The sequence below is a fragment of the Callorhinchus milii genome, unplaced genomic scaffold (assembly GCF_018977255.1).
Source record: "Callorhinchus milii isolate IMCB2004 unplaced genomic scaffold, IMCB_Cmil_1.0 Scaffold6, whole genome shotgun sequence".
Classification (NCBI taxonomy): Eukaryota; Metazoa; Chordata; class Chondrichthyes; order Chimaeriformes; family Callorhinchidae; genus Callorhinchus; species Callorhinchus milii.
Genome location: NW_024704747.1, coordinates 16,065,081 through 16,081,752, shown reverse-complemented (window position 1 = coordinate 16,081,752; position 16,672 = coordinate 16,065,081). Strand labels below are relative to the sequence as shown.

The 16,672-nt window shown below is 49.4% G+C and overlaps 1 protein-coding gene across 1 annotated transcript; it reads left to right on the top strand.

Annotated features, from left to right (window-relative positions):
- Window positions 1–8,027: 8,027 nt before the first annotated feature.
- On the top strand, window positions 8,028–11,189 carry LOC103176843 (frizzled-7-A; the record flags this gene model as incomplete). The annotated part of the gene is made up of 1 exon (XM_007890631.2): window positions 8,028–11,189. A coding segment is annotated over one exon (1,794 nt), but the record flags the coding sequence as incomplete, so codon positions are not given.
- Window positions 11,190–16,672: the final 5,483 nt, after the last annotated feature.

Sequence of the window (16,672 nt, the reverse complement as noted above, 5' to 3'; positions counted from 1 at the left end):
AGCCTGTGACTTCCTTCAGGGTATTTATAGCTATGCGCATATTCTCTGTACTCCTCCATTAAACTGGAGCTAGTCCGTGAATGTGTACATTAATAATAATAATATCAAGTCATCGAGACGTTTGCAGGCTTTTACTGTGAAACGTAGTTACCGTGTATTTGTAGGCGAATGCTAGAGCGAAGCCAATTTACGCACAGACATGTCTCACAAACAGCCACGACCAACTCTATTGGGAGTGGGTCGGGGGGGGGGGGGGGGTGGAATTGTTGACCAGGACACTCCTTTCTCTTTTCGAGTAGCGCCATGCAATCTTTAACATCCATCTGACAGATGGGTCCCTTGGTTTATCGTCTCATCCGAAGCACAGCAGCATCAACATCCATTTATATAGCGCCTTTCACGCCAGACGGCACCTCCAACAACGCAGGATCATCCTATTTCCAACACTTGTCTGAAGCCACAAACTATTGTTGGGTTTCCCTGTGCTATCAGAACAAGATGCCTTTGAATTTTTCCTTTTTCACTCTGTGCTTCAGAGAGTCTGAGAACATATCCTCTGTCGGGATAAATTGAAGTAGACTGTGTGTGTTTAGGCCTTTAGATCCTAACAGCTTGACGCGGCAGGGTCCTTGTCCGATCCACTCTCCCGAAAACAGCCACCTGGAGAGCAGTAAAACATACATCAAAAAGCAAGGGGGCTGTCTCGCAGTGTGCAGCAGTGTTACTGCCGAGGGCAGCAACTGTTTCAATGTCTGTCACAGCCCCGCACCATCAGTGTACATTACACAGCCTGCATTTCAGCCACATGTTGACTGCTGTGCTGAAATGTGCTGTTAGCAGTTGGTGGCAGAGTACAGAAAGACTGCCATCCCCTCCCCCACCCCTATCCAACACCAATGTTGGTGGAGGGGGAGGTGTTGTATGTGACTGGGAGGGAGGATTATTATATTACTTCCTTCGCCTTACCCTACCCTCTCTGCCCTACCCGCTCTACCCTACCTGCCCTCCTCTATCAGTGCCAGCAACGCCAGCTGGGGGAGTGTCTTGGGCATATCTTTTTTCAGGGCTCTCCTAATGTTGATTAGCTATATTAAAAAATATATTTAAAAATTCTTTAATTAAGCGCCAAAAAGGTATTCATGGTATTCTGCATCAAAGTAGCGACAGAGGAAAGCACACACCCTTCTAGAGAGTTACATCTATACTAATATATTTTGCAACAAATGTATGGCAGATTTTTAGGGTTGTCATGGGAGCTAGAGTCCTCCCACGGGAGTCCTCCCACAGAAGTCCTATCAACAAAGAGTCCTCCCAACAAGGAGTTCTCCCACAGAGTGTTCCCACCCAGTCCTCCCAACAGGATTCCTCCCATAGGGGTCCTCCCAAAGCACATTTTCTTAATCTTAAGGGATAAAGATGCCTAAGCAAAGTTCAAGCCTTTCAAGGACAAAAGAGAGAAGGCCAGTTAAATGAAAGTGAAGAACAAGGTTGGTAATAAAGCTGATGCCACATGTTATAGAAGCAACTATTCTGAGTGGTCAGTTCAAAAGGGAAGATGTATTCAATCCTCGCATCCCACTGCTCTCAAGTGACTGCCCATTTGAGTTCAAAAGGCTCCAATTCCCTGTTCGAATGTGCTTTGCCATGTCCAATTAGCACAGGGGCAGAGCTTAAAGGTTGTTGGTCTTTTAAACCCTGCTTTTCCCATGGACAGTTCTATGTTGGTTGCTCATATGTGGATTCATCTCAAAACATCATGGCCAAAGGAGAAAAAACTGTAAATGTCTGCATGGAAGCATTGCAATAACTGGAGAATCTGCTGGATCACACAGTAAACCCTTTCGGTTAGCGTAGCTTTGATAGGATTGTTTATCGTTCATGAACTATAACCTTTTGATAGGATCGTCTATTGTTCATGAGCTATGACCGAAACAAGCTCATCGCACATGTATGGCAGTTTTGCTTAAGGTGTACTCACAGTGTTTACGGCATGTTAAATGGTTTGTGAATGGTATCACTGAAATCTACATTCCATATTGAATCCTTTAGTTGCAAGCATAGCAACGGGTTGCAACGGGTCCAGCTAGCTCTATACAAATACATGTTGTTGGTATTGTTGTTGTTAGATCTGTGCCCATGTCTCTGTATCTGCCCCCCCAGAAGGAGATAGTGATTCAACAGTGGATTGATTATATATTTTGCAGGTGATTATGCACGGCAGCCAATTGTGCACAGCAGTGTCCCACAAACAGTCGTGGATTGAGTGACCAAATTAATGTTATTATTCTTTTTTGAGAGATTATTACCCCCAGCAAGTATTCCGCCAAGAGACTAATAACTGGGTTCCACTTTACTGCTAGGTAAACAAAGGCGTGTGGAGTATAGAAACTTTCCAGAGGTTTTGCCCTGCCTGGGAATCAAACCCGCATCCTCTCGCTTATGATGCAAGTGTTCTAATCAATACACTGTAGGACTGCACGAGACTACCTGGGCGTGGAAAGGTCTCCCAAATGGGCTCACTGCAATATTCACAATACAGAGCAGATCAACTCTGCAGATAAATGGAATGTACAATTGAAATCCTGTGAAGAGTGTTGAGACATCTCGATGAGGTGATCAGGCGCCATATCAAATGCGGTATGTGGTGAGTTTTGAGCAGGTCAGGCAGAGCTTTCCATGCCCAGGCATCCAGCCCAGACTTCACAGCCTCTCTTGTCTGTTGCACAGAGGCTCCCGAGGGCTCCGAGTGCTCTCTACTCCAAAAAGCAGCCGCCAGTCCTCGGGAGAGCTTAATTGCACCAATTTAAGGCTGCCGATGAAGTGAGAGGGGTGGAAAAGACTAATGATTCTGTGCCCTTCAGCCAAGATGGACTTCAATTGCTGGGGAACAGCGGAGAGGAACAAGGTTTTGATGAAAGAATGATAGACGGAGCAGAGCTGCTGTGGACACAACTGGAATGAACAAGTGAAATCCTGCGAAGAGCTTTGAGATATCTCGACGAGTTGATCAGGCACTGCATCAAAATGCAAGGACTATTATTGTTAACAAAATGCAGCAGAAGAATGGCTTGGTGAATACACAGCACTCCTTAAAAACAACAAGGAGATCAACAAACTTCCAAGATCCCAGAGGACCCTTGCGGCAGATGATATAGAGCTTGGCTGGGAGGGGGGGGTGGGGGGGTGGGGTTCCGGCTCATTATTTTGCTATCTTTATTGCCAGTTTTTCTGCATTGTTCTATTAATTAACAGGTCAGTCTGCCTGACATGCTGAAGGGTACTCAAACCAAACCAAACTACCCAAAATTCAGAATTCCACCCACACATAGAAATTTCCATTTTCTGGAATGGTGTGCGCTCTCTCTTACTCTCCCTCCCCCCATTCCCCCCCGCTCTCTCTCCCTGCTCACCTAATACCAGAAAGTATTGAGCTAGAAGCCAAGGTGTGGAAAACCCAGAGTATGCGTTAGGGTACTGCTGGGGTTAAACCAGCTAAAATCGCTTCCAATTGCAAACTTCCTGGTGCTTTTCCAGCTGGTACTGCTCTTAGGGCTTTGACCTGCAGGGTTAACAGGAGATGAATAGGTTCGCTGTCTCGAGTGAATGGTCTGCTCCTTCAATGAGCCAGGTGGACTGGTCTACCAGCAACAGTGCCCGGGAGAACTACGGTTATGCCTGCCTCAGAAACCAAAATATTGAGACTGCGGGGTGGAGTGGGTGGGGGGAGAGTTTCAAGATTGCTGTGTACCAGATCAGATGATGCATTTGATATAATTTCTTTCACATAATTTCTTTCACATAAGGAGGACGTCTCAATGCACTCTACAAGTTTCACTTGAATTGTAGTAATTTGGGATTTTTTTTTAGGTGAAATTGGTATCAATTGCATACAGCAATGTTTTAGAAACACCGACAAAATTACCAACTTTTTTCTGGAAGGGCAAATAGTATCTTTAACGTCCACCTAAATTTGCAGATGGGCCCTTGGTTTATAATATCTCATCCAAATGATGGCATCTCTAACAATGCAGCACACCTCTAGCACTACCCTGGAGTGCCAGCCTAGACTATGACACACTCATTCTGGCACCAATTAAATGCTGGAATAATAAATTATTTAATGGAATAAAGCTCTGTCTGTCTTGGCAGCTGTGTGTGAGAAGTGACCTTGCCCAAAATTGACTACTGCGTTCGCCTGGAAAATCCTCTTTATTTCTGTGAAGCGCTTTGAGACATCCTCCTAATGTGAAAGATGCTATATCAAATGTAAAGATTATTATTATTTAACTGTAGTGCTTTGTTTAAGCACTCCGAGGTGCCATCCAGCATGAAGGGCGTTCTATAAATGCAAGATGTTTTAGTTGTGTTTTTAAGTAGCACTGTGCTACAACTATAAGCCTCTGCCCTCTTTACTCCAATACAGTCACCTGAGTGTTTTACTCAAATCTATTAACACACTATGGCAGTTCATTTAATACACAGTGCCTGAAATCAGCATGCTACTAGCTGGAGCTTGCATCCTCTCGCTATCATTGGTTCTATCATGCAGGTCCGTGTTCTGAGAGAACTATGACTAACATTGGGAACCTGCTGAGTATTGGTCAGGGTTTCTAACCCTTTTCACATTGGTCATAAATTGGTCACTTCAATTCAAGACTGTTTGTGTACGCTGCTGTGTGCAATTGGCTGCTGTGTTTTGCCTACAAATATACAGTCAATTCACTTTACAGTATATTCCGTGAAGCGCTTTGAGACGTCTAGAAGACGTGAAAAGTGTTATATCAAAATGCAAGGAAGGATTATTTTATTATTCTCACCTCACTAAACTGGCTGCTTTTTAAGCAGCCCAGTGCCCGGGCCTCTACTGCCTTTCTTGATAACTTGTTCCAATAGTTGATAACCATCTAATTAAAGCTGAGTCTAATCCTGGACTGGACAGGGTTCCACGCCTTCATGAAGACCGACTGGCAGTGCAATTTTCCAGATGTACTCACCCCTTTCCTATCTTTCCCCTCCAACCACCTTTGGTTTCCATGGGTGCCCAGCCAACAGTGCCCAGCATTTTGAGACATCCTCCTGGCTCGAAAGGTACCTGCTACATACATATATCAAATGTAAATTGCATTGCACTAAATGTATGGTGGGTGCTTGTCCCATTCTCTTTTTTTTTTGCCGGTGCGTCAGTCTGGCGCACTCTCACTTCTGTGTCAGTAGGTTGTGGGTTCAAGCCCCAGTTCAGGACTTGGAATCACAAGCTCTGAGATGACACTCCAATGCAGTGCTGTGGGTGTGTGTTGCGCTATTCGAAAAAGAGTTTTTCCTGGTGCCCTGGCCAATAAGTGCCCCAAATAAAATTGGTCACTCACCCCACCACTGTTTGTGGGACATTGCTATGCGCAAATTGGCTGCCGCATCTTGCCCACAAAATACACAGTCAATCCATTTGAAAGTACATCCTGTGAAGCGCTTTTGAGACCTCTCGGCGACGTGATAAGGCGCTGTATCAAATGCAAGGATTATTATTATTATAAATTGCTTTGCGTTGTATGGACAGCGGCGGGGGCTTACCCCCTCGCGTCTCTCTCTCTCTCTCTCTCTCTGTGTGTGTCTCTGTCTCTCTCTCCCTCTCTCTCTCTCTGTCTCTCTCTCTCTCTCTAAGTGTCTCTCTCTCTCTCCCTCTCTGTCTCTCCCTCTCTCTTTGTGTCTCTGTCTCTCTCTCTGTCTCTCTCTCTGTCTCTCTCTCTCTCTCTCTGTCTCTGTCTCTGTGTCTCCCTCTCTCTCTCTCTGTGTGATGGAGTCCGATTGCCCTTTAAAGAAAAACTTTTTGCTGCAAAGAAAAGTTTTCAAAAAGTTGTTGAACGGGTTCAGTGACGTCACGGCTCCGCGGCCAATCAGAGCGGCGCGAGGGAACACACCGTGCGATTGGTTACAGCGGGCGGTGTCTGGGCCCCCCCTCCCGCCACAGTTTTGCGGACCGGGCGGTGGGGGGGCGCCTGGAAACAGCGGGTGTAATAACCCCCGCGGGGATCGCGACCCCGCCTCTAGCCCCGCCCCCTCCCCGCGGCCCCGCCCTCCGCCCCGCGGCCCCGCCCCTCACTGTCAATCACCCGGAAACCCCTCACTGCCTTTGAAAGGTGATCGGCGCTGCAGTAACTTTTTCCTTTGCGATTTGTGACAGCCCTCCCCCCCCCCCCCCCGGATACCCCCCCACACCCCCCAACACCCCCCCCCCAACCCCCCCCCCACCCCCACACCACACCCCCCCCACCCCCCACACCCCCCCCCCCACACACAACCCCCACCACACACACACACACACCCCACCCCACACACTCCCAACACCCCCACCCCACACACAACCCCCCCCACACACACACACCCACACAACCCCCCCCACACACTCCCCCAACACCCCCCACCCCACACCCACACACACCCCCCCACACCCCCCACCCCCCCCCACACACCCCCACCCCCCCACCCACACACCCCCCACCCCACACCCCCCCCCACACCCCCCCACACACACCCCCCCACACACACCCCCCCCACACACACACCGACACACCCCCACACCCACTCACACACACACAACCCCCACACCTCCCCCCCATACACACACACAACCCCCCCCACACCACCCCCCCCCACACACACACACACATCATCCCTCACCCCCTCTCACACACACACACACACACACCCGCACACACACTCTTACACACCCCAACCTTTACACAGCCCCCCCCGCCCCCCCCACACACACACCCTCACACATACACCCCCACCCTTACACCCCCCCACACACACACCCTTACACCCCCCACACACACACCCTCACACATACACCCCCACCCTTACACCCCCCCACACACACACCCTTACACCCCCACCACACACACACCCTTACACACCCACACCCTTACACATCCCCCTCCACCCCCACACACACGACCCACCCCAACACCCCCACACCCCCACACCTCCCCCACACACACACCACGAATCGGATGCAGTTACTCCCCCCCCTCTCTCTTGCAGTTATTTAAGGTCTCCCCCTCTCCCCTCTCCCCCCCTTCTCCCCCTCTCCCCCCCCCCCCTCCCCCCCCCTCTCCCCCCCTCTTCCCCCCCCTCTCCCCCCCCCTCTCCCCCTGGGATGGCCCACACTCTGTCCATCTCTCTCCGCCTTCGGTCCGTCACTAAAAAACATACCGCGCGGATCGTGTGTTTTTTAAGGATTTGAATGTTTTCCCCCCAAAAAATCGGGCGATTTAACTTTCTGCGCCTCCCCCCCACCCCCTCCCCCCCCCCCCCCCTCTCTCTCTCTCTCTCCTCCTCCGTCTCTTTCTCCTTCTTCCTCTCCTTTCCCTCTCTCCCTCTCCCTCTCCTCTCTCTTTCGCTCGAGTTATTTTATCGTTTGATCCGCAACAAATTCTGGGGCTGCGATTTATTTTGTTCGGATTGTTCGCGAGTGCGAAATCCTCGGCTTCACTACTCCACTGAGAGAGAGAGAGAGAGAGAGAGGGATAGAAAGAGAGAGAGAGAGAAAGAGAGAGAGATAGAAAGAGAGAGAGAGATAGAAAGAGGGAGAGAGGCGAGAGAGAGAAAGAGGGATAGAAAGAGAGAGAGATAGAAAGAGAGAGAGACAGAAAGAGGGAGAGACAGAAAGAGGGAGAGAGGCGAGAGAGAGAAAGAGGGATAGAAAGAGAGAGGGAGAGAGAGAGATAGAAAGAGGAGGAGAGAGAGAAAGAGGGATAGAAAGAGAGAGGGAGAGAGAGAGATAGAAAGAGAGAGGGAGAGAGATAGAAAGAGGGAGAGAGAGAGGAGAGAGAGAGAGAAAGAGGGATAGAAAGAGAGAGGAGAGAGATAGAGGGGGAGAGAGAGAGGAGAGAGAGAGAGAAAGAGGGATAGAGAGAGGAGAGAGAGAGAGAGATAGAAAGAGGGATAGAGAGAGGAGAGAGAGAGAGATAGAAAGAGGGATAGAGAGAGGAGAGAGAGGGATAGAGAGAGGAGAGAGAGAGTGATAGAAGAAGAGGGATAGAAAGAGAGAGAGAGAAGAAAAAGAGAGAGAGAGAGAGAGGAAAGAACAGATCTGCACGGAAAACGGGAGAGCAAAGTTGATCGCTCGGGTCCGGGGCTCCGCCGGGGACGGCGGGAGGAGAGCGGCGATGGGTCGGGCGGAGCGGCTGCTGGTGTCCGGGTTGGTGCTCGCACTGACCGGCGGCGCCGCGGGGCAGTACCGGGGCGAGAAGGGCATCTCGGTGCCCGACCACGGCTTCTGCCAACCCATCTCCATCCCCCTGTGCACCGACATCGCCTACAACCAGACCATCCTCCCCAACCTCCTGGGCCACACCAACCAGGAGGACGCGGGGTTGGAGGTCCACCAGTTCTACCCTCTGGTCAAGGTCCAGTGCTCCCCGGACCTCCGCTTCTTCCTGTGCTCCATGTACGCCCCGGTGTGCACGGTGCTGGAACAGGCCATCCCGCCCTGCAGGTCCCTGTGTGAGAGGGCGAGACAGGGCTGCGAGGCTCTGATGAACAAGTTTGGCTTCCAGTGGCCGGAGCGGCTTCGCTGCGAGAACTTCCCGGTCCACGGCGCTGGCGAGATCTGCGTGGGGCAGAACAACTCGGACCTGGGCAGCCCCACCGCTGCCCACCCCACCCCTGCGGGGGACCCGGAGCCGGTGACCCGAGGGCGCCCCACCCAGGCGTTCCGGTGCCCTCGCCAGCTGCGGGTGCCGTCCTACCTCAACTACCATTTCTTGGGCGAGAAGAACTGCGGGGCGCCCTGCGAGCACACCAAGCCCAACGGCCTCATGTACTTTGGCCAAGAGGAGCTGACCTTTGCCAGGCTCTGGGTTGGCATGTGGGCCTTCCTGTGCTGCATCTCCACCTTCTTCACGGTGCTGACCTACCTGGTGGACATGAAGCGTTTCAGGTACCCGGAGAGGCCCATTGTGTTCCTGTCTGGCTGTTACCTCATGGTGTCCCTGGCCTACGTAGCCGGCTTCTTCCTGCAGGACCAGGCGGTGTGCGTGGAACGTTTTGCGGAGGACGGGTACAAGACGGTGGCGCAGGGCACCAAGAAGGAGGGCTGCACCATCTTGTTCATGGTCCTCTACTTCTTCGGCATGGCCAGCTCCATCTGGTGGGTGGTCCTCTCCCTGACCTGGTTCCTCTCGGCCGGCATGAAATGGGGCCACGAGGCCATCGAGGCCAATGCTCAGTATTTCCACCTGGCGGCCTGGGCGGTGCCCGCCGTCAAGACCATTACCATCTTGGCCATGGGGCAGGTAGACGGGGATGTGCTGAGCGGAGTCTGCTTCGTGGGCATCAGCAGCGTGGACTCACTTCGGGGCTTCGTGCTGGCCCCGCTCTTCGTCTACCTCTTCATCGGGACCTCCTTCCTCCTGGCTGGCTTCGTCTCGCTCTTCAGGATCAGGACAATCATGAAGCTGGACGGCACCAAGACGGAGAAGCTAGAGAAGCTGATGGTGAGGATCGGGATCTTCAGTGTGCTCTACACCGTGCCGGCCACCATCGTCATCGCCTGCTACTTCTATGAGCAAGCCTTCAGGGACCAGTGGCAAACCACCTGGCTCAGGCGCACTTGCAAATCTTACGCCGTGCCCTGCCCGGCCAACCTAAACCTTGCACCCATGACGCCGGACTTCACCGTCTTCATGATTAAGTACCTGATGACCATGATCGTGGGCATCACCTCCAGCTTCTGGATCTGGTCGGGAAAGACGCTGCATTCCTGGCGGAAATTTTACACAAAAATTTTCAGCGGCAAGCAGGGTGAAACGACCGTGTGATTCTTATAATTGCCATGTGTGCGTGCGATGCGTGTTTTTGTGGGTTGCTTGTGTGATTTTATAGGGAAAAANTGCAGTGTTACCTCCTCCCTACTCCCCCTCCAAGGGGTTGAACTTTTTACATCACCTAATTGATGTCTGGAGACACCTAGTCCTCTGGTCCTTTCTTGCCCGTGCGGTTCTGCCATTGGAGATCTGTCAACATTGGGGTGGTATTTGCAACTTTCTTTTTTAGTCGAGACGTCTTAATAATAATAATAATCAACCTTGCATTTGATATAGCGCCTTATCACATCTTGAGAGAGAAAGCCACGGGGATGGGCTTGTCTGTGTGTTGGCTGCCAGTTTGTATGTGGTATTTCCAGACACTGCTGGTCTAGGAACAGGAGTAGGCCAATCAGCCCCTCAAGCCTGTTCTACCATCCTATAAGATGATGGCTGGTCTGTACCTCAACTCCAATCACCCATCCTTGCCCCGTATCCCTTGATACCCTGACCTAACAAATGTCTATCCACCCCAGTCTTGAAAAATTAAGTAGACTTTGCTTTCTGACCGATGCTTTGTTATGTGAGGGAATGAAGTTGGTTCAGCACCAAACTGTACAGGAAGGGGGGGGGGGGGGGTGTTAGTCGGATATCTGACACAAGCTGAAACCCATCGCCATGCTTAAGAGTATCCAAACCAAACAGAGTTCCATGCATCCCACCTATACATGGAAATTCCAAACAAGACTGACCAACGGTTAACCCAAGATTTAACTACTGGCCAACTGACTATCCTGTTCCATGTTACACCCCTGTCCCCTGCTCTCCCCCACATGCACCTCATTTACCTGATCTGAGAGGAGAAATTAAATTTCAACCTTAAGAATTGAATAGAAGTTAAACTCTTGCCTTATAATTGTATTTCTAAAAAAAACAGTTCTGTCCCTTGGGCATGAGATAAGGAGTCCTATCCCAGCTCAGTATGATATTGCCTAAACTCCCTCAACCCCTGAAACTATCTTCCTCAAGCCCTCCGTTTCCCCCCACCCATCTGTATTCAAATCCTACCTCTTCGACTGTGCCTATGGTCACCTCCCCCCACCCCCCCGGCACCGCCTTGCCACTCTAAAACGCTCCAAGACATTACTCTGTGTGAAAGTCGCTGTATAAATGTAAGCTGTTGTTGTTTAAAGAGAGCTCCTCAGCCATATGGTCAGACCCTGCCTTTCAATGATCAGCAATTGCTCTCAAACAGTTTTAAACTCTGTAGTGTGACCTGTGTGCAGGGATCACTATGCAGTCTCAGCCCTTTTAAACACGAGTGTCTGGTGGATCTCTGGAATGCACACACTCTCGCTGGACGGAGGCATCCTTCTTACCTAATTCTGGGAAATATTAGGTGCAGGTTTGCGAGAACCAAAGTTTGGGGACCTCAGAGAATGTTTTGGGGTAACTGCTGGAGTCTCACCAGCTAAAACCACATAGCCTGCCATTGATATTGCTGTCAGGCAAGCTTTGCAATTGCAGTGAGAATAGACATTTCTGTGGTGGGAGGGGAGGTGGAGATTCATTTTGATGCGTGTGTGTGTGTGGTGGGGGTGGATGTCAAGACATTTCTCGCTCCCCCACAGAAAGTGTAGATTTTCGGCACTTTATTGGGTGCATTTTTCCACCTTTTTAGATCGATTTTTATGCGTGTGTCTATATCTATATATGTGTAAATATTTTATGCTATGTATATTCCTTGCTATGGCTTAGGTCAGTATGAATTTCAAAGAATAAGAACCCACTGCTCCAGGCAGGAAATAACTTAGTGGTGAATCATGCATGATTTGATGGTTGTTTAGTGGAATAATCTACTTTCAGTTATTTTTTACATGGTCATGAGATGGTAACGGTGAGACAAGGGCCCTCCTTCCTTTTTTGGCCATTAGTATCGCTTTGGTCGGTCTGACACAGGCAGAAAGTCATCTCCATTCTTCAGAGTATCCACCTACACTGGTGAGGGCTCTCACGTGCAGGGTTAACAGGAGCTGAGTGGGAAAACCCCAGCTCCCAGAGAATGGTCTGTACCTCCAAGTCCTGCCAATGAGCTAGACCGGCTGGTCAGTCACCAGCAGTGCCCTGAAGTACTGTGAACTCGCCTGGCTCAGGCACCAGACAACAGAGACTGTCACAGAAGGTTGGCTCAATTCTAGTATTCCATTGCCAGGCACATCAACTTGGAGCCATCTCAGCCTTCAAGGAGATTCTCCCCCGTCCACACCACCGGCCATCCCCATCCCCAAGGAGAATAGTCACTAGTTGGTCACTCCCGCTCGCCCCTGCCCCCCTCCTCCAGCCTCCATAACCGCTTTCCCCCTTTTACCACAAATCCATCTCACTGGTCTGGTCCTGGTCTTTGCTAGTTGGCTGAGGGAAAGCACTCGGCTGCCTGCCCAGAAGCTGGGAGTGATGGACAACTGTTTGGACCCACATCTTACACATCACAAGTTTATCTTCCATTGGGAGTTTGCTGTCAGTCAGTGACCCAGTGGGGTTACTAGGTTTGGGGCCGGGGTTGATTTTTCTCTCCTCTTTCCTTGCCCAGGAGCACTGAGGCTTATAGTTTGGGATCGGATAATTCATCACAGGCCAGGAATGATAGTCTGCATGGCTCAGTTTTACATTGAGGAATGAGTTTAGCAACAGAGCCATGGGAGGAGAGGTGGGTGGTGGGGCAGGAGCTCATCTCCACTCATTCAGCTAATGCCAGTTGCAGCTAGTGGGATGACTGCTGCTGCCTTGCTCTGCTCTCACTGCAGATTCTTTTTAACAGCCTCCAATTTCCCGCTTGCAAGCAAGAAACTGGATGAGCGGTGGACTTTAGCACTGTCCATTCCAGCCCATGTCTTGCAATCAGTGTGTGACTTCCCTGTGAGCTTGAGAAAAGGCCCATTTGACACTGCAAGGCACGACATTACTTTTAAAGTTCACCGTTGGTATTTGGCTGTTTTAAATTTTTAAATCTTAAAGGGGCGTTGTCGCCTTATTTGGGTAGGGAGAAGGCGAAAGAAAAAGTTGATCTCAGTACCTGGCTTTGGACACACATTTTTGACCCTTCAATGTGGAAAGAAAGCGTAATCGCATTGCAATGTGCTGTAACCACTCAAAGTTCCAGGGTCATATCGGTCATATCTTTTATGTAATATTATATTTGTGTAAGTCACTGGCTGAAGGAAAGCTCTCCGCTGCTTGGCCCGGAGCTGTGGAGTGTGGGTTTTCTACCCCGAATAATAATAAGCCTCGCTTTGATGTAGCACCTTTCACATTGTAGGGACATGTCAAAGTATTTCACAGAATACACTGTAAAGTGTAGTGGCTTGTGTGTGTGTGTGGGGGGTGGGGGGAAAAATGTGTTTTGTAGGCAAACACAGCAGTCAATTTACACACTGCAATCTCCCACAAACAGCCATGCAGCCAGGACATGAGGAGAAATCCCCTTGTGTGTCTCAAAGCACTTCACAGAATATATTGTAAAGTGGATTGACTGCATTTTGTGGGCGAAACGCGGCAGCCAATTGCGCACAGCAGTGTTGTACAGTCGTGGAATGACACCAATTTTTGGAGGGAGGGATTATTACCCCCGAAAAGTAATCCACCCAATGGACTAACAACTGGGTGCCTACTTATTTCTAGGTAAACAGAGGCAAATGCAGTAAGGAAACTTGCCTAAGTTTCACCCTGCCCGGGAATTGAACCTGGGTCCTCTCGTTTCCTTGGGAGTACTCTAACGACTGCGCTATAGGACTCCAATGGGACGATTGTCCATTTCACGAGATTAGAGGTGACTTACAGTGTTCTGTGTGTTGGAAAAAGGGCGGACATTTGGGGGGTGGGTGGGGGGTGGCGTTGGAAGCTTGAACCCCCGATGCAGTCAGAAGCATGTATATGTGGAATTGTGGGGGGGCAGGGGGGGGGGTTGGGGTGTTGGGGAGGAGGGACGGAAAGATGCAGCTACTTTCCTGTGTGAGTTGTATGCATGTGAATAGTTTGTAAAATACTGAACATAAAGTAAATTCTGTGAACCTACTTTGTAAATAATGCAACTTCCTGTAAAAATAACTCTTCTGTATTTAAAATGGACTGTTGATGTGTTTTTTCCCCTAACTCCTTTTTTATATATAAATGTGCGATGTATTCACAATGTGAGACGACCGCGCACGCTCTCCTCTTTATTTTTTAAATACAACGGCGTGGAATATAAAGGTTTAGCGTTTTAAACTGGCCTTTTTGTTTTTGCCTCTTTGTCTCCTGATTTCTTATGCTGCAGAACAGCCCAAGCACATCCGTTCCATCAGCCGCATCTGTAAATGATAACAACCTTAACATTTGATACAAGGTCTTTCAAGTCAGGAGGGCGTCTCAAAGTGCTTCACAGGATATACTGTAAGCTGTAGCGACTGTATTTTGTAGGCGAAACACGGCAGATATTTTGCTCACAGCAACATCTCACCAACAGCTGTGAAGTGAATGACTAATTTTACCTGGGACACTGGGAGAAACTCCCTGGTTTCAGTATAGCCGTGGGATCTTTTAACGTCCACCTGAACAAGCACAGACGGGATCTTGGTTTAGTGTCTCTGCAGCAGACACCTCTGACAATGCAACGCTCACTCAGGCACTGCACTGGAGTCTCAGCCTGGACTGAGTTTCAGGTCTCGACGGGCCTGAAATGAGAGTACATCCCAGCACCTGAAATACACTAAAATCGACGGCACTGCCCTTGGGGAGCACAAGCCACCCATAGAAATGCAGCAGCTAATTGTTTTAGGACAGGTTTTGGAGTAATTCAGAGTAGAGTAACAGGAGCTGTCCCTGAGACGAATTCTGGCAAACTTCAATGGGTTCAAGTTGGAACTTTAACATGTGGGTAGCATGCGCCGTCTAGTGTCCGTCTTGAGTAATACCATGTTCTAAAGCAAATCTGATCAACACGGGTTAGTACAATAAAAATTTGCATTATACAGCACCCTTCACGCGGAGCTACATCTTGGAACACTAAACAGTGGTGGAGCCTGAGGCTGAGCCAGTGAGGAGAGGGAAAGTGACCATAATAATAATCCTTGCCCTTGATTTAGCGCCTTATCACGTCTTTGAGACGTCTCAAAGCGCTTCACAGGATATACTGTAAAGTGAATTGACCATACTTTTTGAGCAAAACCCGGCTGCCAATTGGCAACAGCAGTGTCCCACAAACAGTCATGAATTGAAGTGACCAATTTTTTTTAATGAATTATTAACCCCAGAAACGCGATCAGCCAATCGACTAACAACTGGGTTCCTACTTACTACTAGGTAAACAGAAACGGTTGAAGGGGAAGGTCTTTAGGTGTGATCTGATTTGGAGGGGCAAGACAGAGGGATTGAGGCAGAGAGTTCCAAGATTTGGGGGTATAGTGGCTGAAAGCACAGCTGCTGCTGGTGGACTGGAGGGAATAAGGGATGTGCAGATGTCCGGAGCCAGCTGAGCAAAGGGGACAGGTAGTGGAGTAGGGTGTCAGCATGTCAAAGACATAGGGAGGTGCTAGGACATGAATTGATTAGTAAGTAAGTTTGAGAATCTCGAAATTTATCCATTCTGCAATAGGGAGCCAGTGGAGCCTGGCAAGGACTCGAGTGGGACAGGTGAGAATATGGACGGCAGAGTCTTAAATCAGTTGGAATTTATGGGTTGGGGAGCTGGAGAGACAGTCAAGGAGAACATTGGAAAGGGAGTGGATGAATGTGTGAATGAGACGTGCTATTACCAATAATAACAATCCTTGCATTTGTAGCACCTTACTCATCAGAAGGACGTCTCATAGGGCTTCATATGATTTCACTGTACAGCATTGGCAACTGTGTAATTTGTTGGCAAAATAGTGCAGTATGAACAGCATTACTCGAAGAGAATAACAGCAAAAGTGGCCATTTGTGGATAAAGGGCCAATCTGTGCTCTTTAGGGTTCAGCGGTTTCTCACGGGATTCCTTAATAAAGATCCAGATTTGTGGTAACTGGAGTGAGTATGTCACGCCGAACCACGGGAACTCTGGCCCGGATGTGGATTGAATTGAGTGGAGTTGGTGCAAAGTGCATCATAATAATAATTAGTAATAATAAGAAGAATATTGGCTTTTGGTATCGGGCCCTTCAGACAGGAGGACGTCTCAAAGCGTTTCAACGGATTTTACTGTGAAGTGAAGTGACTGTTATCTTGTAGGGGAACGCAGCAGCCAATTTGTGCTCCCAACGCCCCACAAACAATATCAACAATTTACACTTATATATCGCCCTTCATGTGGGGTAGCACCTTGGAATGTGGAACAATGTCGGAGTTTAACACCGAGTTGAGGAGGAGGTGACTATAGGCACAAAGAGAGAAGAAAGTCTTCAGATGCGATCTGAAGATGGGCAAAGAGGGGCAAGACAGAGGGATTGAAGCAGGGAGTTCCAGAGGTTGGGAAACAGCATGAAGGGGCATTTGGTTCCGATCCCTCTGGGTCTCTGAAGGATGATTCATTCGATACTCTGCCTGGTAGATGTAGATGTGAACAGAAGTGCAGGTGGTTGCAATGATTAAGACATCAGTCAGTGTGTAGGTGGGAGTTACACAGAAATACACAGCGTGATGGTGGGGGTGTGAGCAACACTGTTCCAAGCAGTAACATGGACACAATCTGCACTCGGAGGGGAGGGGTGGGGTTGAGAAACCCACAGTGAGGAGCAGCAGGAGTCTGTAGCTAGGAAACTGTGACCAAATTGCTTGACTCAGTTCAGCTCAGATAAGCTGAATGGAATGCTGCAGTCTGCTCTTTCCATTTAGCTGGAGACACAGACGTAGAC